This window comes from Eublepharis macularius, chromosome 10 (assembly GCF_028583425.1).
Source record: "Eublepharis macularius isolate TG4126 chromosome 10, MPM_Emac_v1.0, whole genome shotgun sequence".
NCBI lineage: Eukaryota > Metazoa > Chordata > Lepidosauria > Squamata > Eublepharidae > Eublepharis > Eublepharis macularius.
Window position 1 is genome coordinate 90,451,808 of NC_072799.1, and position 24,114 is coordinate 90,475,921.

The window sequence follows — 24,114 nt, forward strand, 5'->3', positions numbered from 1 at the left end:
TCTCTGAAGGATAAAGGATCCATATTTTACATCTCTGGCACCTTCCATTCACTGAAACACCTACAGTTAATTGTTGGAAAAGCTGCAGTGTTCTGGGTATTTTAAAAACCAAGGTTGCTCTGCAGTGAATCAATATTAAATGTACCAAGTAGTATTATAGTATTAGATTGTCTAAAATTGTGATGTAGAAAAACGGCTAAGCCTTGAGTGCTAGAATTTAAGCATGAAATCTGCTTCTGCAAAGCAAGGTGCATACATTTTCTAGAGGCAACATGAAACAGCAACTCTGTTTTACATCTCCGATGTAAAATAGAATGATGATCTCCGTATAATAATCCAAATCACTTGGAAAAATTCCACAATAGCATTACACATTCCTAGCAGAAGCAGAAGTGTTGTCCTGATACTCCTAATGGTACAGAAAACCATGTTACAGAAGCATTGGAGAGAAGACACCCAAAATATGTTTTCTTGAGTTAGTGTCCGTACGGTAATGCTAATGTGCAAACCAATCCTTCAGGGGTATCTTCCATTATAAGCATTAAACATCATGTAGCACTAGAGTTCTATTGTTAGAATTCTTGATATATAATTTGGACCTAAAAAACAACCATGGAGGAACCTGATCTGGATTGAGGCTGCAGCACTGGAGAAGAGAGGGTTTATCTCTACCTGTGCTGTTTTGCTGATTGGGTGTAGTTTTGTTCTAAGTGAGTGATAACAGGAGTTTGCTCTAGAAACAGAGCAATATTAGAATGCATGGGTTGGATCCCACCAGCTTTTACTCTGTTCAGAAAGGGGTGGGAGGTTGCCCCTTGTCTACCAAAAGTGCTGTGTTGGGGACCATAGGTCCAGCACTGACAAAAGTCATGTGGGACAGCGGTTGTTATAAGGAGGGGCATTGGGCAAAGTTGGGAGAAAAGCTGGCTGGATCCAGCCCCATGTATCTATTCTGTTTTTACGGGGTTGTTTGCCATTGCCTTCCCCAGTCATCTACACTTTACTCCCAGGAAACTCGGTACTCATTTTACCAACCTTGGAAGGATGGAAGGCTGAGTCAACCTTGAGCCGGGTACTTGGACCCGGCTTCCGCCAGGATCAAATTCGGGTCATGAGCAGAGCTTGGGCTGCAGTACTGCAGCTTACCACTCTGTGCCATGGGGCTCCTTGTATCTCTTCTAATCCTAACCTATTTAGCATGAAAAAAGTATTCTCTGGTGTATTTCTTCTAGAATGTACTCTCACAAAGCTCTGTTGTTAATCTTTGGAGTAAATCCAGTAAAAAAAAAGGGGGGGGAGATAAGTGTATGTTGTATAACTGGGATCTCAACCTTTTTGAGACTGCAAGCACCGTTGGAATTCTGATAGAGTGTGGTGGGTGCAGCCACAAGTGGCAACCAAAGGAGGTGGAACCAGCCAGACAATGGCTGCTGCAGCTTACTTTCACTCACACAGTGCAGACTCTTGAGCTATGGTGGCAGCTGCTTCTGAACCAACCTTTTAAAAAACCTTCACAGCAAATCAAATGTCCTGTTCCCAACTAAAAGCTTTACAGGGCAAAAGCCCCAAACTGGCCCCGCCCATTTTCTAAAAACACTTGGTGAGCACCAGGAACGGTGTCAGCAGGTGCCATGTTAACCCCTAGGCACCATGCTGGGGACTGCAGTTGTACACTGAGATTTCCCTAATCTTAGCTTGTATCAAGTTTTTGGGAAGTACCTGATTCTCAAATATGGTCCTGTAAGATATTTTAGAGCTGGCACTTGGTTTTTAAAAAACAAACAAACCCTGGGCCTGTCAAGTACTTTATTTATTAGCAGAATGTTTTATATGTTTCTTAATAGATTGTGGACGTCGCCCTGCAGCCCGTATGAGCAAGAGGATCCTAGGGGGCAGGACCAGTCGCCCTGGACGGTGGCCATGGCAATGCTCCCTACAAAGCGAGCCGAGTGGGCACATCTGTGGCTGTGTCCTCATTGCAAAAAAATGGGTATTGACAGTGGCACACTGCTTTGAGGGGTGAGTGGTGCTGAGAATGCTTTGCTGCTGGCCCAAGAATTGCATTTGCACAAATAATTTCTAAATGTGTGTAGTAGTCAGTTGGTCCATGGATAGACTCTGTGGGCTGGAGCACGCATTACACTTATCATGAGGATACTGCAATGACAGGCTTCTCGTAGTGGCTGATCTGTGCAATGGTTAGAAGCTAAGAGCTCAAGCAGGGCTTTTTTTCAGGGGGAACGCAGGGGAACGGAGTTCTGGAACCTCTGGAAAATGGTCACATGGCTGGTGGCCCCGCCCCCTGATCTCCGGACAGAGGGGAGTTGAGGGGCGCGGAGGGCAATCTAAACTCCCCTCTGTCTGGAGATCGGGGTGGGGCCACCAGCCATGTGACCATTTTCTCCGAGGGCAACCCACTGAGTTCCACCACCTCTTTTTCCCAGAAAAAAAGCCCTGAGCTCAAGTATTGTGTTTTGTTTCTATGCACCCTCATTTGGTCTCTGTTGGTCATTATGAGGTCTTGCAGTTGGTTATGTGAATGCTGATATGTAGAAGGACAGAAGATTTTTGTGCCTCTGGCTCAGGGCAGTGCAAAAGGAATATTTTACAATCCTTTCCCACTAGAAATTCTGTGAAAGAGATCATGAGAGAGCAGGGCAGGATCTAGGGTTGCCAGTGCCCAGGGCAACCCAGGTCTGGCAAGCCGGCCTCCCCCTGTCCTGCGGGGCAGGCAAATGGTGCAGGCGGCCTCCTAGCCCCGCGCGCTGCCACCTGCGCGCTCCCTGAGGCTGGCAGCTGCCCCTGGCGCCCCCTCTTTGGCGGCGCTGGGGGCAGACTACCCCCCTCCCCGCCCCCGTCGATCTGGCCCTGTGAGAGAGAGCAGCAAGAGAAAGGATATGGTCTACAAGGTTTAAAGGATGCCTTCAAATATGTCCACAATTTTAAATGTACAGAGGACCAACTGTAAACTAAATTAATAAAGTTGCAATGAATCGTTTCAAGGATAGACACATTTCCTTTTAAATATATTACTAAGCATGCTTTGTGTTAAGATCTTGACCATAGATTGGACCTGCATAACAAAAGGCCGATGCGATGCCTCGCCAACAATGTTTAGCCCCTACAAACATGGAAATACAAACATCTTTTGAATACAGTCCCTTCCCATATCCAGAAAGACCTTCTGCAGTGTAGGTTGTAGAGAATCTATTACATTCTGTGTTGCTAATGCTTGCCCTCTCCTTGTACTTAACGTTCGGAGTTAGAATTGACTGCAGTTTCTCCAGCCTGTGTCACCGGTGGCCTGCCTGCCTCTGAACCACCCCCCCCCCACGGCGGAACCACAACTTGCTATGTAGAGTTCCATGATTCCTTGGAAGTGCTTTTTTGTGGTTTTCTGCATTGAATACAGTTGTCAGGGCTGGGATTTAAAGTGAGAAATTGACACAACAGGAGAGTAGCTCCAGAGCCCTTTCTACTTGAGTTTTGTTCCTCTTGAAAAATCCACCCCCATCCCCAATCAGGCTGTTTTCATCATTGCTGTCAAATCAAAATAGTACCTCCAAAGCCAGTTTCTCCCTTTCAACCAGAGATCGAGCAGCAAAAGTCCTAGAAGAGAATCACATAATTATACAGAGCATATAGTTCCCTCCATAGAGGGTGAATTTGTTGGTAGAGCTAAAGCTGCTAAGTTTGGTGAGAAGAAGTAGAAATGAGAAGGTGGGCCTACAGGGCACTGGAATGTAGACGGGATACAGAGAGTCTTCAGTTGGCATCTGTGAGGTTGATACCCTCAAGAATAGCTAACACACCATCTTTGGATGAAAGCAAACCATCACTTTATTGATTACAGCCATTGGGACATTGGCAAGGCATAGAGCAGTGGAACCACTGCATCGGACAGCCCCTTGCCTTTCGATGGCCACTTCCTCAGCATCCTTACTGGGTACCATGGGATGGCAGGGGGTGTACTCCCCTCCAGGTGTGTCCCTGATGGACCCTGCCACCCAGGGAAAAGCCTGCAACAGCCAGCCCAGATGCGTAACTTTTGGCCTCCCTCAGATCCCTTAAAGGGACTCTGACAAGCAAAGGGTAAGCTGCCTAGTCAGCTCAGCACACCTGCAGATCTGGCAACAGTGCCTCAAAACCACCACAAGAGGCAGGTGTGCGGCTTGACGCCCATCAATGCTCCAACGGCTGCAGTTAATTTGGAGTCCCCCCCTCCCGAGGCAGCCCCTGCCCAGTGCCCAGAGGAAGGCCAAAAACAAAAAAACCCCACAGCAGCAATGCCGCTTCTGCTGCAGTGGTCATGGTCCCAGTCTTGAAGGAGGGGGATTCAAATTTGCCTGGGGGGAATCCAGCATCTGCCGCCTTAGCCCACAAGTCAGCAATAAACTGGAACCTGGTGAGAAGAGCTCTGTCTGTGTGCACCGGTAAGGGACCTGGTCTGCAAGGTCTGATGGCCAGGAAGGGCAATACCACTGGTACTGGGCAGGGGCCCCCATGCAAAATTGTGCAGTCACTTGGTCACCCTCCCCCCAACCCTGCTGACCAGTCTTGGACTGCCCAACCCAAGGCCTGAAGCATTTCCCCATCGATGGACGCGTTGCTGATTTTCATTGCCCGGCCCGACTGGTCCCTGGCCGAAGCAGCCGCCAGCTCTCCCGCCCCGAAAGCCCCATACAGCGCAAAGGTGAAGGCTGCTTGGATCAGTGTGATCTCAGACTGCCGCTGGCAGGTGCTGGGAAGCTTTCCCAGGAGTCCCTGATGGACTGGCAAGGTGATAGGGCACCTTGTATCTGCACATGCTGCTGCCCTATGGGACCATCCCACTACTGCTCTGCTGGCCAGGAAGTGGTTGGTTGGATCTGACAAGCGCACAGTCCTGCAGAGGAATGAAATGGCCACTCTGTGGAGGGACATAGTCTTGGGGGGCACCCCCTGTCGCGCGTAGCAGCCAGGTACTGCAGCACAATGACATCCAACGCTGGCAAGGCCTCTAAATCCTTGACCTGTTGGAAAAGGCCAAGAACAAGGTGGTTGCAGCGGCATAAGCCCACTTGGCAGATGGTGCCACTGAGCTCAACATTTCCCTGCATGATAAGTCATTCCGAAGCTCCCGAAGCTCCTCTGGGAAAGAGGTCTGGGCGGTTCCCTGCATCTGGTGCCAAGGCCTTGAATTTCTCCTCCTGAAATCGAGTTAAGGCGTCTGATGTTATCGACACCTGCAAATTAGCAAGCTGAGAAAGCAATGTTAGTGTGCAAGCAAACCAAGACAAATTCCCGAAGAAGGCACATGGCCCACTTAGAGTGCGATGACTGCCAGTTAACAACCTGCACCACTGCCTGATTGTCACATCAAAAGCATACCTTCTTGTTCTGGAACAGGGCCTGCTACATAACAGCCACGACCAATATTGGAAAGAATTCCAAGAGTGTTAGGCCCCTGCAAATATCCAACCCCAGCCAGGCCGTGGGTCACCACTGCACATGCCACCTCCCGACCAGAAGTGATGCAGTCGTATTCTTGAATAAAACATTTTCATCTCTGAATTCCAGAGAAGAGCTATTAAAGGGTGAATCACATTGGATTGCCTGGTGATTAATAAAGCCATACTTTGCATTTATTCCACTTCTTCAGTCCCACTAATGAGGCAACTATTTTTTCAATGTTTAAGATTCCCTGTGATGCTTGGAAAGCATGCTGTGCATTCATGCTGTTTTGATTCTTTTGTTTTACCTCAACATGCTTGCTCCAGGCTCACGGGGTATTTTTTACCTCAAAACGTTTTTGGGCTGGGGTAAAAAAACATCCTAATGGCAAGAATCAAAAGTTTTGTGATTGTTCTATACCCTGGTGCCTTTTTGTTTACTGAAAGAAAACTGTGATATGTGGCTGTACTTTCGGGTCATTGTTTACTTTGATGCAGGCAGGGCATTTTTTCAGCAGGAACGCAGTGGAACGGAGTTCTGGAACCTCTTGAAAATGGTCACATGGCTGGTGGCCCCGCCCCCTGATCTCCAGACAGAGGCGAGTTAAGATTGCCCTCTGTGCCGCTTGGTGGCGCAGAGGGCAATCTCAACTCCCCTCTGTCTGGAGATCAGGGGGCGGGGCCACCAGCCATGTGACCATTTTCTCTGAGGGCAACCCACTGAGTTCCACCACTTTTCCCAGAAAAAAAGCCCTGGATGCAAGTGACGATGTCCTAAGAAGAAAAAGCTGACTCTTCTCTATGCATTCTACCCAAAGAAATGCAACCCAAGTGCAAAGTGACACCCAACAAAGTTAGCAAGGTTTTTTAATTACTGGTTACTGCTTTCTTTCTTTGAGAAGATTCAGTGTGAAAAAGTTTGCAGGCCTCTGGAATAGGGAGCTGGGGTTTCTCCTCTAATTTTTGAGCCATCACAGCTTGGGTTGCCCTTCCGCTTAAAAAAAATAAATCACATGCCGCCTTAATCATTCTGGTGTCATTTGAAGAATTAATGATTTCACAGATTGGTTTGAAATGTGGCACTCATAATACTACACTTCATTTTTAAAATGCATGGTAGATTTCTTCTACTAAATAAACACATTCACATTATTATTGCCCCAAGGAAATAATGTTAAAAAGATGTTCTTTATTTTAGAGTTGCATACTTCTTAATTCATTGAAGTTAACAGGCTTAGAAGGGTGTAACTCTGCTATGAATTATAGTATACGTTATGGCATGTTAATGGGAATAAAAATATTTTTATCCTCAAAATGCCAGCTTATGAAACACTTTGAAGGCATTTCAAATACAGTGCTACTTATTGAGGCACAAGTGAATCATTAATGTCTTTATTGTACCATTTCCTATATCACGAGTTTTATAAAAACAAACTATTCCTTATATTTCCTGTAATCTTCCACTTTTAAAAACCAGTTCACCTGCCTGGCCACAGCTGGATTAACTCCATTACAGTCTTCTCGTGTGCAAAACCTGACACTCAGTAAGAAGTTTCACTTACCTAAATGCGTTCCTCAGAGTGCATAGCCACCAGCCTTAATAATTATTTAATTAGCACATGAATTATAAAATGTAACAAATGGTGTTCAGATTATAGAGAAATAATGGCTAAGCTCTTACTGAATAAACAATACAGGCCTTTTTTCTCATGGCTTTCAAAAGCAGTGCATCATTTCTCACGTGTTCTACAATGTTTTATTCTCTTTATTCAAAACGTCAGTGGAAATCAGCTGACAGAATTTTTTTAATAGAAACTGTTGGAGTCAGTATGATGTAGTGGTGAGCGTGTTGGACCTGCGTTCATGGCCTCATTGATCTTGGGCAAGTCAGACTCATTCCAACCTACCGTACAGATTTGTTGCGATGATAAAATGAGATGACTCAGTTTAGACTGACCTGTGAGTTCTGGAGGAAAGAGGGGATGCAAATGCCATAAATGAATTAATGTATATTATCTGACATTTCACCGCGTTGCATATTGTTATGTGATATAGTCTGAATATAAGCTGGAGCAAAGAGGGGGTGCCAGGTGGTGCTGCCGGCCAGGAGTGTGTGCCGTGGAGCTGGCAGCGGCAGCCCAGGGGGCTGAGCGGGAGGGCTGGGTGGCCGCCTGCACACCGCCCCAGCTGCCTGCTGCGCCAATGGGGCAGCTGGCTCGCAGCTGCTCGCCGGGAGTGCACAGAATCATGGGTGCGCTCTCGGGGGTTGCGTGCCCTGCGTGATGATGTCACTTTTAGGAAGTGATGTCATCGTGCAGTCTGGGTGCGCGTGCACGCTTTGCACGCACGCACAAGTGATCACAGGGGTGCTAACAGCCCTAGAGCTGACCCTGGGGGCCAGCGATCCTCGCTACAGCACTGGTCACTGTCTGAATACATCATTCTTGTAGTTTGGGCAGAGATGCTGTATTGACAGTTAATTCATACCAAGACTTGAGAAACAACATGTCTTAATGATTTTTAGACACCTTTTAGCCATGAAACAAATATAATCATTGCATAGCGTAAGAATCCTAACATATTAAGATGTTAGAAGCTTAATAACCACTGAACCCACCAGTTATCCCCGTATTGGTTTGACCATGCCACAGTGATTCAGGCTACGTTCACCGCTTGTCTACGCTACTGTAACTCACTCTGCGTAGGGCTACCCTTGAAGGAGCTTCAGAGACTTCAGTTGGTACAGAATGCAGCTGCCAGACTGTTGACCAGCACACCAAGGTCAGTGCATATTACTTTGATTTTGAAGCAACTGCACTGGCTTCCAATTGGCTTCTGAATCAAGTTCAATGAGCTGGTCTTAACTTTTAAAGCCCTTAACGGTCTGGGACCCTCATCCCTATGGGACCGCCCAGGGCTTTTTTTCTGGGAAAAGAGGAGGTAGAACTCAGTGGGTTGCCCTCGGAGAAAATGGTCACATGGCTGGTGGCCCCGCCCCCTGGTCTCCAGACAGAGGGGAGTTTAGATTGCCCTCCACACCGCTGAGCGGTGCAGAGGGCAATCTAAGCTCCCCTCTGTCTGGAGATCAGGGGGCGGGGCCACCAGCCATGTGACCATTTTCAAGAGGTTCCGGAACTCCGTTCCCCCGCGTTCCCCCTAAAAAAAGCCCTGGGACTGCCTCTTCTGGTATAACCTCCCGAGTACCCTATGGTCCGCAACTCAGGTCTTGGCCCCAGGGCCATTCAACTCTCTTCAACCAGATGGAGGACTTTTACGGTTGTGGCTCCCTCCCTCTGAAATGCTTTAAGAGAAGAGACTTGCTCCCTCTGGGATTTGGTGACGATTTGGAGGGCCTGCAAAGCAGGGATGTTTCATCTGGCATTTGGAGGCTGATTCAGATATTTTTATTGGCTTGACTCCATGGCCCTTTTCACACTGCATACCTACTTCCAGAACATCGCGAAACGCAGTGCAAAAAATGCGGAAGATAGCGTCTTCTCGCGAGAGTTTTGCACGACGTCGCAGGTATGTAGTGTGAAAAGGGCCCATATGATTTGTTTATTATGGACAATGGGCACCAGTATGATTTAGTGATGGCACTCTTCTTTAAAATGTATTGGTTTTAATGTTTGTATTCTATTCTATTATTGGTTTCTAATGTTTGTATTCCTACTTTATATTGTATTGCCGATTTTAATGTTTGCATTTATATTATTTTAATAGTGTTTTATATATGTATGTGGTAAACTGCCTCGAGCACTAAATATGGTGGAGAAGCAGTATATAAGTTAAATATAGGTCAAGGAGCTGTTCCAGTTGGCAGCAGAGGATAGGACCCGAAGCAATGGGCTTAAATTACATGCAGAAAGGTACCGGCTGGATATTAGGAAAAACTTTTTCACGATCAGAGTAGTTCAAAAGTGGAATCAGCTGCCTAGGGAGGTGGTGAGCTCCCCTTCACTGGGAGTTTTCAAGAAGAGGCTGGATGAATCTTTGTCAGAGATGCTTTAGGCTGATCCTGCACTGGGCAGGGGGTTGGACTAGAACGTCTGTATGGCCCCTTCCAACTCTGTGATTCTATGAAATAAATAAATAGAGGAGCATAATCTTGTACCGGAATCTTATCACAGCTACAAAGCTGCCCAGAACCAGGTTGCTGCTATTTTAAATAAACAGCAAACATCCTTAAACTCAGCTTCTTTTGAAAGACTTGAATGCCTGTGAGATACAATAGAAACACCCAAGTTTCTCTTCATATATAGAGCCAAACTGAGAATCAATTACGTATCTTGCTACCTTTTTCACAAGGAGAGAAAACCCTGCTGTGTGGCAAGTGGTTTTTGGCATCAACAACTTGGATCATCCGTCAATCTTCATGCAGACCCGCATGGTGAAGACAATTATTCTGCACCCCCGGTATAACCGAGCTGTAGTGGACTATGATATTAGCATTGTGGAACTCAATGAAGACATCAACGAGACCAGCTATGTCAGGCCTGTCTGCCTACCCAGCAGGGAGCAGTTCGTTGAGCCAGATACCTATTGTTACATCACCGGCTGGGGACACATGGGCAACAAAAGTAAGATGAATGTCTTCCAGATTGTTTCACAAATCTATTTACCTTCCACCAGTCTCTGTCAGTTATCTAGCTCTAGTGAAAATCCTCTGTTTCAAGCATTAACAATGAGCCTTTGCTGGGCATTATTAAGCATTTGAACATACAGAATTTCCCCCAGCCAATGTTTTCGGCTTGTTTGTACTTTACGCTTCATTCATGTTTAGGTATGTAATAGGAACTAAAATCCAAGAAGGGATGTGCACTTGGGAGGGAACCATAAACACAGCTGGATGTTCCTTTCTGTTTCAGCCACAATAGTTCCTACTACCAATGGCTAAATCTGTTTTGTAAAAAAGAACAGCACGTTGGCATCTTAGAAGTAGGAACTGCTCTTGTAGAAACAATGTGGCATCTCTCCCAAAGAATATATTCCCTTTCTTTGGATCCTGACTAGGTGGGCATGAACCAAATCACGAACCAAAATTCGGCACGAACCAGAGTGGTTCAACGTTCACACACCAGTGGTTTGTGGGGCTCCTTTTTCATGAACTTCCACAACTTTTTAGGCTGGTTTGTTTGGTTCGTAATCGGTTCAAGAAGTCAGACAGCCTGGCACCGATCCATTAATTTCCTAGGCAACGGAGGGGGTGAACGTTTGCAGACCTTCTGCAGCCATGGAAACACCAATCTTAGCCCTCAAAACCTTGATAGGCAGCTCTCCCTGCCAACCAGAGAGCTTCTATTCTGCTCTATGTGAGCAAGGAGCAAGAATTAATTCCCTAGGCAATGGGAGGGATGGACATTCTGCAGCCCTGGGAACACCAATCTTAGTCCTCAAAACCATGATAGGCAGCTCTGCCTGCCAACCAGAGAGCAGCTATTCTGCTCTATGGAGAGCAATGAGTATAATAACCAGCTCTCAGCCTCAACAGGTAGAGAGACAGGGGAGAGCTGCTGTTGGGAGTTGGAGAGAGTAAAGGAGGATTTGGGGGTGTTTTGGTGGGGTTGCTGGCTTGCTGCTTAAAAAAGACTGATAGTCTCTTTCTTATTAAGAGCATCTTTCCCGTCTGGGAAGGTTTTTTGTGTGGTGGGTGAGGGGCTTTCCCTCCCTCCCCAGTCCCAGGACTACTGCTAGGCTCTGGGGCCAAGCTTAGTGGCTTCTTTGGTTGAGGGCTCTTCTTATTAGCTCCATGAGGGTTAGTGTGAAGGGCAAGGGTGGTCGTAGGAGGAAGAGATCCCAAGCTTGTCCCACTGGTGCCCAGCAAAGAGCCTCTTTTTAAAGATCCACTTGTGGGGATGGAGGAGGAGGCAGAAGTGTTGCCAGAGGAAGAGCAGCTGCTAAGACTTTTTGATGAGGAGGAGGAGGAGGACGACGAGGGATCTCAGGGTGCAATGGGGGGGGCGGTCTTGGAGAAATATCCAGCTCCTCCACATCCCAACCTCTTGGGGCTGCCCCTGCCTGCATTCCACCCCTCACTGTGTCCTCCCATCCCAGCCACACCCGTCCTGGTCCCTGTTTCAGGCACGCACTTTGGCAGCACTTCACAACCCTCCCCATCGACCCCTGTGTAGCGCATTGCCAGGACTGCGATGTCCTGGTGTGTAGGGGCTTGGACCCCAAGCACCTGTCATCCAGCGTCCTCCACCGGTATCTGCAGAGGCACCACTTGAGTCTGTTGCCTCTGGGTGGACGAAGAGGGCTTCTGAGTAGGGAGAAGGGGGAGGGCAATGGGAGTCCACCCTGAGGAAGAAGACTCGCACCGAGGGTGCTGTGGGTGGGAGTGGAACTTCTAGGCAGGCTCCCCTTCAGGAGGTTGTTCCCTTGGGTTGGTGGCACTGCCAAGCAAAAGAATCAGGGGGAGGGCTCAGGAGGCAGGCACTCGTGGTGGTGGAGACGATTGGACCTTTGTCCATTGTGAAGGGTTTGGGCTTTCGGTGGGTGCTGCATCATTTCACCCCCTAGTATACCATGCCCTCACAGCAGAGCATTGGCTGGTGAGTCTTGCCATCCAGCTACTGCTCTGTGGTACAGCTGGTCCATGACAAGCTGTCCAGAGCACAAGGGCGAATCATGCACTTCATGGCAGACCTGTGGAGCATCCATCAGCATGGCTACCTTGCCCTCACTGCCTGCTGGTGGCAACTGGAGGACCTCCGGACCCCCAGGGTGAAATCAGAACCCCAGGAGGAGGGGACAGCCATGCTGCCGGGCTACAGAGTGGTTCTGCTCCAGGCGTGGGGGATGGATGAGCACTGCATGGTGGGGAGGAACATTGCCGTTACAATCAAGGCTGGACCAAGGGAGTGGGCGCCCATGGGTGATGTTGTCCATGGCTACATGATCATGTTCACTGGTAGAACCATGGTGAAAGCCATGGATGTCACATCCCTTGAGGGTATTGGCTGCCTGGCGCACAAGCTGCACCTAGTCATGAGGGATGTTCTTGGGCTGGGTCAGAACATCAATCCCACCTGGGACCAGGGAACATTGGACACACGTGACTTGTTGGACAGCTTCCAGCTTCTGGCTGGCTACTTTCCCAGCAACATTCATTCTTCCCACCAGCTGCACAAGAGGTGGGGAGAGGAGAGGGATCCCGAGCACCAGCTCTTCGAAGACATACCCATCTGTTGGAACTCCACCTAGGTCACGATGGCTCATCTGTTGGAGCATATCCTCTGTGCCCATTATGCAAGGGGGAGAGGAGTTCAGCATTAGCTCCACGGACTGGCTAGCCCTCTCCCAAACGATCTGTGTCCAGAAGCCATTTGCTTCTACATGGCCTCTGCTCCTACACGGCCAGCCTGGGGCAAGCCATCCCCCTGATCCTTGGGCTGGACCAGGTGCTGGCCAAAGAAATGGAGCAGGGGGAAGCCCTTCTCCCCAGGGACTTGGTGAGGAGGTTGCAGGCAGGTGTGGCCACCCGCTTGCATCCTCTCTGCCAAGAGGGGGTGTAGAGGCTGGCCTGCATATGTAACCCCCATATAAAGGGCAGCATCACCATGTGCAATGCTGAGCTCCAGCTATGGATGCAGGACCTCCACAGAGAGATGTGCAATTTCCAGGCAAAACGATCTGGCTAGAGGGAAGAGGGCCTAGAAGAGGGACTGTTGGTGGTGGCGGTGGCGGAGGAGGAGGCTGATCAAGCCAGAGTCCCAGGACGTGAAAGCCCACCCAACAACCCCCCCTACTGGTCCTCAGTGGCGAGCTGGGCAGTTGGTGGCATCGAGGAGCCCATGTGTGCCCTTGCAGAGGACTTAGCGGAGGTGATGGTGCGAGAGTACCTTGCCAAGTCCCACCAGCCCCTGACTCCGATCCCCAGGAGTACTGGGCACGCAAAACTGACATCTGTCCTGACTTGTCATCTGTGGCCATGAACTTCCTCTCTTGCCTTGCTCCCCCCCCCCCCCCGTGTGTCCAGAGTGAGTGGGTATTCTTCTACCTGGGAGACCTGCTCGGTGCCCACCGCTCACGCCTGAACCTGGCCCTGGTGGATCAATCGGCCTTCCTAAAGTTCAACCTTTCCATGCTGGGTTACCCCTCACCCACACCTTGGGGACAGAAGATCCAGGTTCCCCCCACATTGGAAGTTACCCTTGCCCCCCCTCCCAACCAACAGCTGCCTGGGAGTATCATGGCTCCGACCCCACCCCAGCCTCTGTGCCACTGCCAGGCTTAGCGGCTCCTCATTATGGAATGCAATGCCATTCCCCCAAGGTCTGCTTCCCCCCAGGATTAACCTCCCCTTGTGCATCACCTTTTTCTTTTCCTGTCCAAGAATATCGTGTCTCCCCAAAGAACATCTTCTCCTTCCCCCGAAGATTAACCTCCTCTCGTAGACTGTCTCTGTCCTCCTCTCCTTGAAAAGACTATTCCTGTGTCCCCAAGAACATCTCCTTGACTGGGGAAGGGTCCAAAGGGGGGCCTATAAAGGTGGGCAGGGACAAGGAGCCGGTGATGAGCAGCTGGGAGTGAGCCAGTGAGTTGGAGAGACAAGAGTGCGTGACAAGGTCAGAGAGAGAGGGAGTGACACTGGCTGTCCCAACAGAGGGAGCGAGGGATCCAGGGTGTCTCCAACTCCCCTACTCCCTCCATATCGGAGGCGTTCCTTGAGCCCTAGCCACTGCCCAGGCCAACATGGAGGGTGTGCCACCCCCAGGCTCCGACGAACCCAGCCAGGAGCCTGACACAAGTCAATTGGCATTTGTGGCTGGCTCCCATTATGTTTAATGGACCTGCTTCGTGCCCGCCGCTCATACCTGGCCCTGGCCCTGGTGGATCATTGTCCTTCATAAAAGTTAACCTCCCCCTGCTGGGGTACCCTTCCCTGGACCTTGGGGAGGTATCAGAGCTCTGAGCCACCCCAGTCTCTGTCCCGCTGCCAGACTGTCGCCCACCCTCAGGCTCCCTCGCAGCCACCCCATCGGTGAGGTGGGTTTTGACTGACCTGAGGCAAGGAACTAACAACAAGGCCAACTTAAATCTCCTTTCGCCATGGTCCACCAATGGCAGCTGTCCCTGACTGCATTCCAATAGTGGAAGTTGGTTGGCCAAAGCCGGGCTCCGACTCTGCCTCAGTCTCTGTGCCAGACTCAGCAAACAATTGTCTAGGAGGGTCTGGGCTGTCCCATTTCCTTAGGCACGAAACATCCCCCCGCAAGGTGGGTGCCTCTACCCCCTGAGCTCATGGCCCCCGGTGGGAGGAAAGGAGATGGTAAGTTGGCTGTCTCCCAGCCCCATGAGAAGGGGGCAGCCACTGACAAAACCTACCCTTTCCAACATAGTGGCCCTCCCCAGGCCCCCAGGTGCCTCCACCCCCTGAGCCCATGGCCCCGGGGGACAGAAGGGAGACGGTCCAGTCCGTTGACAGCCTCCCGGCCCGTGAGGAAGGGGCAGCCACCATCATAACCCACGTCTGGGGCCTCCATTCTCAGACAAAGATTCTCTAACTCCATCCCATAACTTTTTGATGCTGCCTGCAATGTTTTCCAATGGAGCCTATGTATGTCCATTGGCATTCATGGCTCCCATTATATCTAATGGGACTTTCCTGGGGGCACCCACTTTGGAGGTCTATAACTCGGAGATCTGAAATCTTCGCCAAACTTGGAAGGGGGGCTGGAGGAGAGCCTGCTGAAGAGTTCTTGCAAGTTTGGCATCTCTGTGTGTGAAGGGGGCTGTTCTAGGGCCTGAGGAATTGATAAACCATGAACTGAACGAAACGGTTTGTGAACCGGGGCATGTTCGTGAAAGTTCATGGTTCGTTGTTCATGAAACATGATGAACCACTCCTCCCCCCCCCCCGGTTCGTGCCTACCTCTAATCCTGGCCAATGCTAGCTAATTACCTGTCTCTTACAAAAGTCAGGGGCTTCTCACGTTTGTAGATAATATTACGTCCTGGATTGGCAAGGAGTTTAAAGCATGCATTTTACTGAAAATTATTGAGAAGGAACTCAAAGTTTCTCTGGTGATTAGTTTCACTACAAATGCACTGTATGAAGAAGCTTTTCAACCAAAGAAATTATGACTCTCCTACTTGGCATTTAATTATGGGCTGCTTCATAAGTGATTGCAGCTGTAGTTCATACTTCCATATAGCTGATTTATGTAAATGGCTAACCATATAGATTAGCAATGCGCCTCCTGAGGACGCTGTTTCGAGTCATGTCAGGGCCAGTAGTCAATTATGAGTTCAATGAATCTGCACGCAATCTGAGAAACCAAGGGAGCTGCATGTAATTTGAAATGTATTTCCCTACAAAATGCTAACACTCAGTTCCCATACTGCACATAAACTGAAAATTGCACCCTAGCATCTTCTGGAATACTATAAGGGAATCAGGTAGGAAATCCCAATATCAGTGGCATTAAGGTGGTGTCAGGTCTTGCCAGGTATTTCCCCCAACACTTCACTGCATCACTCAGGTGTATGAGTTAAAGTTGTTTTTATTAAAGAAAAATACCAGTATCAAAATGCTAGGACAGGGGTATTGGCTGGAATGGCCCAAGGTAGCAAAGCAAGGTTAATTATAGATCACAGTCTCCCCCACGGTGGGAAAGAAAGTCCGTTAGGATTTTGGCACGCAGAACCTGGGAAGCTCAGGAACTCAGAGCCAAGCTACAAGTGACGCCTGACACAGGTTGGACACTTGTCAGCTTCCCTCAAGTTTTGATGGGAAATGTAGGCATTCTGGTCTTGCAGGTGTAATGGAGAGCCAAGCTGTAAAACCAGGATGCCTACATTGCCCATCAAAACTTGAGGTAAGCTGACAAGTGTCCAATCTGTGTGAGGTGTCACTTGTAGCTTGGCTCTCAGAGCGGAACTACAAGTGACAAAAGGCACAGATTGGACACTTGTCAGCTTCCCTCGTTTTGATGGGAAATGTAGGCAGCTTGGCGGAATGTTGGACAAGTGACCGTTGAGAAGTCCATTGGACAGCAGTTGGAGAGCCAAGCTGCAAGACCAGGACGCCTACATTTCCCATCAAAACTTGAGGGAAGCTGACAAGTGTCCAACCTGTGCCTTTTGTCACTTGTAGTTCCGCTCTCACAGCCTCTTTCAACATTCGATGCCTCCTGTGGTATTTTCCAGCCTTCATCAGGACATTTTTTCTTTTCTTTTCTTTGGGTTGATTTCTTTTCTCAATATCCAGGAATCCTCCAAGTATGTAGACTCCTGTCTTCTGTCCTATAACTTCAAGGCCGAGTTCCCAGGCCTGCCAGGAAGTCATAACCAAAACACCTGCAAGATAAGCAGCTAGCAACCATTCAGCAACCCAGGTTTTACTCTTCATGTTCTCAGAGGCATATTAATTACTCCAGCAAAAACTCATAATACATGACAGATATGCTGGAACATTTAACCCATGGCAGATACGCTGGAGGCTTATCTGACAGGCGGAAAGCAAAGCTGGAGTTTTACCTCTTGGATTGTGAGGTACAGTTGCATTGGATGGCAAAGTTTCTTGAGCCAGCCTTGGGGCTTGACATTCCTATATGTGATGGCAACTGTGAGTAGCTCTACTTGTGTGTAATTGGTTTTGTGGCAGCCATGCTACCACTCATACTTATAAAGGACCCAAAATGATATGATTTAATAAGGAATGAACAGTCCTTGGTCTTGTGCTATCGTAAAGACTGATATAAGTGCAAGTGTGGAAAAAAAGCAAGAGTCCAGTAGCACTTATGAGACTAACAAAATTAGTTCTAAAGTATGCACTTTCATGAGCCACCACTCACTTCTTCTTGCACTTCTTCAGCGCAAGTGTGTAAGCGTATATTTTAGAGCTCCCGTATAAAAATGTGAGTACAAAATAGATCAGCTAATTCTAGAATCACAATTATAAACAGATGAGAGAGATCATAGAATCAGTTAGTCCCCCCCTTGGATTCTAAAATTCACTCACAGACTAATTTTCTCAGGAAGCCTTTTGAGTTTTATTAGAACTTGTGTTCTTTTCAAATGAATAAATATTTCACACTCTCCCTTAAGCAGTAGAAAGTTCCAGGAGAAGTTGGTAGGAGAAATTACCGGATATTTATAATGAATTAGCAATATTTGTTTTTTTTTACAAAAACAAATGTATAAAATGAACAAGTAGTAAGTAAGCATAAATAGTACTGATACCAAATAAATATAATTACCCTGAAAGCAATAGCAATTCAAGGTGGCTTCTTCCTAGTTTGCGCCCCAAACATTTTGTCCATCTCATATACAAAACACTCTTTTGGCACACATGCAATGGACAATGCTGAAAATTTGCTTGGAGTTCAAACAGCACAATAACGCAGGGGCTCTAAGAGATCTTTGGGTTTTTTAAAAAAAACTTTAAAGCAATCTCATGGCCTGCTAATTTGATTGCAGAAGTAATGCCAGAGAAGTTTTAAACCTTTCCTTCTGTACTATTTCCAGAAACTAAATTTCCATCTTCAGACCCTGGTGTTAGTTATGTAAGGGAAAGTTTGATAGTACGCACACATACACCAGTACAGAGCAGTACGCACCTATTGCAGAGAGGCCGGGGAGGAGAAGAGCTGGTAGTTCCTCTCTCTGTTGAGTTTGCAAGAAAATAATTGCTAAGTTCCTCTCCCCCAGTGATCCCGAGTGGCTCTGTCTTTGAAAACTACAGTTCCCAGGGAAAATTGCATCCCCGACACATTAAAAAACACGTGTCTGGTGTTACATTTAGCCTGGCCCGTAGTCTCAGATAGAGCTCTGGTCAGCTACTTCACCCCATCTGTAGAGTATGGCTTGAACTCCAGATTGTGGGAGCATCAACTCAGAGCCAAGCTACAAGTGACGCCTGACACAGGTTGGACACTTATCAGCTTCCCTCAAGTTCTGATGGGAAATGTAGGCATCCTGGTCTTGCAGCTGTAATGGAGAGCCAAGCTGTAAAACCAGGATGCCTACATTGCCTATCAAAACTTGAGGTAAGCTGACAAGTGTCCAACCTGTGTCAGGCGTCACTTGTAGCTTGGCTCTGAGCCTCTGTGCTGATCTGTAAATGACTTCCAACTATATTAAAGTCTAGAGAGATGAACAGTTTTTCACTTTTCACAACAGAATAACATGGTTATGATGAGAGTGTTTATGCATATTGTTTGACAGAGACAATGTCTTTTCTTCTCTTTAGTGCCTTTCAAACTTCAAGAAGGAGAAGTTCGTATTATATCCTTAGAACAGTGTCAGTCATACTTTGATATGAAGACCATCACCACCAGGATGTTGTGTGCTGGCTATGAGTCTGGCACTGTGGACTCGTGCATGGTAAGCCAGTTCTAGAGAAGCAATGCAAAGTACACATCTTCTTATCTTCACCTTCTCCCCCTCTGTTACCTGAACTGGTCTCCTTGCAAGTAAGAGAATTGTGGGGGAATTAGCAGCAAGGAAGATGGCTATGCGAGAGGGGTAACGACGGGATCTCTCACCAATTTTTATGGAGTCCCTTCCCCTAGACAGCAGACAAGGCTGGTGCTTAAGTTCAAAGAGTAATATTTTATTAAAAGAGGGAAATGCACACACACAGAGAAGAGTAAATCACAAAATGGTTGCGCACACACACAGAGTCCTAGGAAGCTAGCCAGAAGCTGGAATAGAATGAGGGAGGGGAAGTATATCTACCTATCCTGGAGAGTAGAACAGTCCACGGAGGAAGAGAGTAGCTTCAAATGTCCAGCATCCTCGGCCAAGAGAGCGAGAGGCTTAGGGTAACCTCCAGGGAGCAGCACTTTGGATCCAATACGCGTGCACACTTTGAATGGGGCAAGCGTCCCTATTCTTACAGGGCAAAACATGCCCTGAGGCAGGAGAGCCCTCCCAACTGTTGCAACAAAGACCCCAACGGTCAGTTCCTGGGAGTAACAAAGGTTTGATTACCTCTTGATCGGTGCTGCCAGGGTGGGACAAAAGAGTAAGGTTTTGCTCTCCTGTTGAATTATAAAGGAACGTTTGCAAATTAATGTCCCGGAGCTGAGTTGATGAATTTAGTTGGGGAATGTACCTTTTCCCAGGACTGAATTACAAAATGTTATGCGTGCTAATTGATTTCTCCTCAATCTTGGGCTGGGGATTTCATCATGGAAGGAGGGGAAAGGAATGTGTTCTACGTGGGAATGGCATAGTGAGACCTTTCTTGCTCTGGCTCCACCCGGAGCTGAGAGGAAAGTAAACCAATCGCCTCTGGTCACTCTGCATTAACGTTCGACATTCCATTCATGCCTGGATCTCCCGGGCGGGACTCAGCAACTGCTCGCTGGAACCCCCCTGTTTGCAAACCAAAGTGCATTTGATCCAGGGGCCTTGTGATTCTTATAGCACAGGCAGCTTATTAAACAGCTATTAAACATGGCGGAGGCTGGGCCAACTGCTTACCCCCCCCCCCCATTTAGAAACATTGCAGCCATGGCGTATCACTACCTAAATTTGCTCAGCGTGGTGTCAGGTTGCCACACAGAAGTTTTGGTCCTGTTTGACATTTGAACTGGAGCGGGGGTGGGGGTGGGGGAGGGGATATTCACACAACATTGTCCCTTAGTTATCTACTTTTCAGATTTCCCTCTGCGTCGATGCAATCTCCCAAACCTGGTTTGATACAGTCTTTTTGGAAAAATCACAATCTACGTGTCTTTAAATGCTACGTGGACTGGAAGGTGCACATTTCCCCCCCTGTCCAAACTGTGATCATTTTCCTTGCCGTGTAGTCTCACAGTCACCATTCCCCCCCTACCACTGGAGGGCTTTTTCAAGGTATTTTTTAATCAGCAAGTCCTAGATTGCTACAGCACAATAACATTTTAAATATAGATTGCCACATTTTATTTTCTCCTCTAACAGCTGTACCCCTTATATCTCCACAATGAAAACTTCTAGAGACCTGCTTTAAAAAATGAAAGCTGGGAGTTCAGAAGACACAGTATATCATGGCAACAGATCATTCTAATGTTATTGTAGTGTAGTTATCCAGCAATTACCGGGGGTGGGGGGGAGCCAGAAAAGCCCCCCCGGTGGCTCATATGGTGGTGGTCGTGTGGATGCTCCACGGATGTGCTGTGACTGCTTGTGCCTTTGAAATGGCACCAATAGACTGAGACTGAGCCCCATGTAGTTCAGCCACAAGTAACAAAAATGCAGCGGTATCAGAAAGCACATGCAGCTAGATGACTGTCAGGTTAGTATTGTGCAGGCCTGTTCTGGTCGCTCAGATGTGGGAATCTCACATTCACATCCCTGTTCACCTATGAATCAGACTGGGTCATCTTAAGAGAGCCACTTTATCTCAGCCTGACCATCACTCAGGGATAAAGATAGGCTAAAGTTCCATCCCGAGTTCTCTGAGGAAAAGGAAGGATACAAATGCATCGCTCAGTGGCTAGAGCACCAAAGTGTTATTTGTTTACCTAATATATATTCAGTGTCCTCCAAGGAGCTGGGGCAGCTTATGTTGATCTCTCTTCCCAAGAACTAGTCTGTGAGGTAGGTTAGGCTGAGAGTGAGTGGTTGGCCCATGATCTCCCAGTGAACTTTATGGATAGGGACAGAGCTTTTTTTCTGGGAAAAGAGGAGGTGGAACTCAGTGGGTTGCCCTCGGAGAAAATGGTCACATGGCTGGTAGCCCCGCCCCCTGATCTTCAGACAGAGGGGAGTTTAGATTGCCCTACGCACCGCACTACGGCGCAGAGGGCAATCTCAACTCCCCTCTGCCTGGAGATCAGGGGGCGGGGCCACCAGCCATGTGACCATTTTCAAGAGGTTCCAGAACTCCATTCCCCTGCGTTCCAGCTGAAAAAAAGCCCTGGATAAGGAAACTCAAAACACCCGCCAGTTTGGCTCACATCATTTTTGCTGGTTGCTAACAGGAGCTTGTTATTCAATAATCAGTATCAGATGGTGTTGGTGATATTTTGGGATCTATGTTTGGGTAGGGGTAGATCATTTTGTTTTATGAGATGGGCTTGGTGACATATGTCCACAGCCACCTCTGGCCCCGTTCTTTGCAATGAGGACTTTCAAGCTCTTTGGGGCAGGTGTTTTTGCACTGAACAGCACCAAAATCGCCCAGAACACAGTCTCCCCTCTAAACCATTGATCCACCAAGTTTTTCCTTAGTTAAACCACACACACACACACACACACACACACACACACACACACACACACACACACAGAGAGAGAGAAACTGGCTGGCAAAGGGCTGGCATTAAAAACAATCCTGCTTTATGTTCACTTTTTTCTTTTTCTATATTGCCAATAAATTACTACTTTTGCATTTGCTTGTTGCCTGTTGGTGCCATGTTTCCTTATGCTATGCAGTTTTTTGATCCTGTGATGAGGGGCTGTTCTCACATGAATCCCCACCAATCTCCATTGCGCAAGTACAGGCAGGCAAACAGGCAGGCCGGCAGCATGACTGTCTAAACCCCTCCTTTGCCTAAACAGACTTGTGTTTTTCCCATAAGTTTTCCTTTTGCTTTGGGCAGGCAGGATTAGTTTTGAAAAGGGCAGAGTAGGCTAATGGCTTGCAGGATGTGGAGGAAGCAATCCAAAACAAGTCTACTCAGTTGTGAGTTCCATATTATTCTATAGTGCTTACTCCCAGGGAAGTGTCTTTAGAATTGCAACCTATGATTGAAGGCTTTGGGGCTTTTATCAAGTTTACCTGATTAAACAGACCACTTGCACACGCACCCAATGGCACTTTTTCTTATAGCGGCTGATTTTCCAAGTGCCCTAATAGGGATGGAGGAGACAGACAAGTGCCCAGGTTGCACTGCAAAACACACCAAAGTGCACCCTCCTAAACAGGTCTACTTAGATGTAAGTCCCATGTAATTCAATAGTGCTTATTCCCAAGGAAGTGTACTTCAAATTGCAGCCTATGACTGAAGTCTGCAAAGTCTCCCTTCCAAATGTTTCCAAAGCTGATAGGCAAGGAGGGGTCTTCCCTTGTGAGGACCCAGTTGGCAAGGAGACAATGCCATTGCCTGAGTAGCAACAGAAAAAAGAAGCACTTGTGTGCATTGTGCACACCCTCTTTTCCTGCCAACAGAGTTAGTTAAGAATGTAAGGGCTCTCTCCCCTTGAGATCTGATTGGTGAATGCCATTAAGTTAAACAAGATGTTGTCATGCGGGTCCTGCTGCTGCCACCACTGCAAGATAAGAACCAAAACGAAATACACAATTTTTTGGGTGGGAGAGTGTCATCATAATTTGATTTTCCAGATTTGGTTCACTGTTCCAGAAGCTGCTTTAACAAAATGAAACAGCAATTTCCGGGTGTATTTTGTTTGTTTGTTTTGCACACCAAGGCCGTCGTCATACGGCCATAAATTTAGTGCCAAACTAGCGCCATCTCCCGCTGAATGCTTACCTTATTCTGGCTCTCTTGCAATTTCGCCATTCCCCCCAATTCACGCTTTGTGACTCTTTATGTCGTCTTTATCCACTTCCATGTGAATGCCCTGGATCGACTATGAACGCTTTGCAACACCAAAACGCTCACTCTCCCCAATCATCTGTCTCACCTAACACTGTTTCTCCTGCCCTACACTCCCACAAGCCCCAGCGCGACCTGCAATTAAGCCTCAAAGTAATTTTTTTTTAAAAGTCAGCCTTATAGCGCTATAGCACTATTCTGCCATGGGCAGGAAACCTCTGCTACCTATCACGGTTGGCTTTTGGGTTGGCCCAGCACAACATTGGTATAATAGAAGAGTGATATCGTGCAAATATGCGAATTTTTTTTAAAAGGGGGCGGGGTTTTTAGGGTCCCATTTCCAGAGGTACTTTGACTGACCGTCGAATTGCGCTTTTCCCTTTTAATGTGACTGACTGGAAGCACAAGCAGTCGTCAAAAGATGGGAGAATCCGTTCTAATAACGATAACAGAAGAAATGATTTCTAGTGCAAAACTGACGAAATAAGGGCCCGTGTGACGACGGCCCAAGTGATATGGGGAGGTCAGATCTCCACGGCTTCCGTCAACTGTTTTGTTCCTCTCTGAGATGAGCTTCATCTGATTGAGTTGCTCTCTTGGCAAGAGTAGTCAAATAATCTGGCTTTCGTTATAGGGTGACAGCGGAGGACCCTTGGTGTGTGAACAGCCTGCTGGGCGCTGGACATTGTTTGGTTTAACCTCTTGGGGCTCTGTCTGCTTTTCCAAAGTTTTGGGACCTGGCGTGTATAGCAATGTGTCTCATTTTATTGAATGGATTGAAAGGCAAATCTACATCCACACATTTCTGCTCCGCTGATTCTTCAAGATGGAAATGCTGTGCAGACTGCAAAAGAAAAGGCAAAGCCCAGGAGCACAAAAGCAGTGAAGATGTCAAGGTGAAGAAATCTGGTGAATAATAGATTCTAAAAGTTTTTGGTGTCCCGCAGTGGAACTGTATAAAGGAATGTGTAAGGTTTTTTTGTGCCAAAAGTACTTCTAAGTACAAATCCATTTTTTAAAATATTCCTTCCTGGCATTTTCTTTAGGAAAGTTGTATTATGTTTCTCTCTCTCTCTCTCACCCACACACGCACAGGGAGAATCAACCAGTTTATAATGTGACATGGTGCCTTTCAGACACTTAAAATTAGGTGGGTTTTTGCTGATGTATTAGCCTTTGAGAAG

General features: G+C 47.6%; 1 protein-coding gene across 1 annotated transcript in view; it reads left to right on the forward strand.

The window, feature by feature from the left end:
- The window catches only part of CORIN (corin, serine peptidase), a 160,361-nt gene extending 136,502 nt beyond the window's left edge, over positions 1-23,859 (forward strand). Inside the window, exons 16-19 of the mRNA XM_054990136.1 lie at positions 1,845-2,019; positions 9,741-10,012; positions 18,631-18,764; positions 23,565-23,859. Coding sequence (XP_054846111.1) covers positions 1,845-2,019; positions 9,741-10,012; positions 18,631-18,764; positions 23,565-23,747 — 764 coding nt within the window. The 3' untranslated portion in view covers positions 23,748-23,859. The remainder of the gene's footprint in view (positions 1-1,844; positions 2,020-9,740; positions 10,013-18,630; positions 18,765-23,564) is intronic.
- The last annotated feature ends 255 nt before the right edge of the window (positions 23,860-24,114 follow it).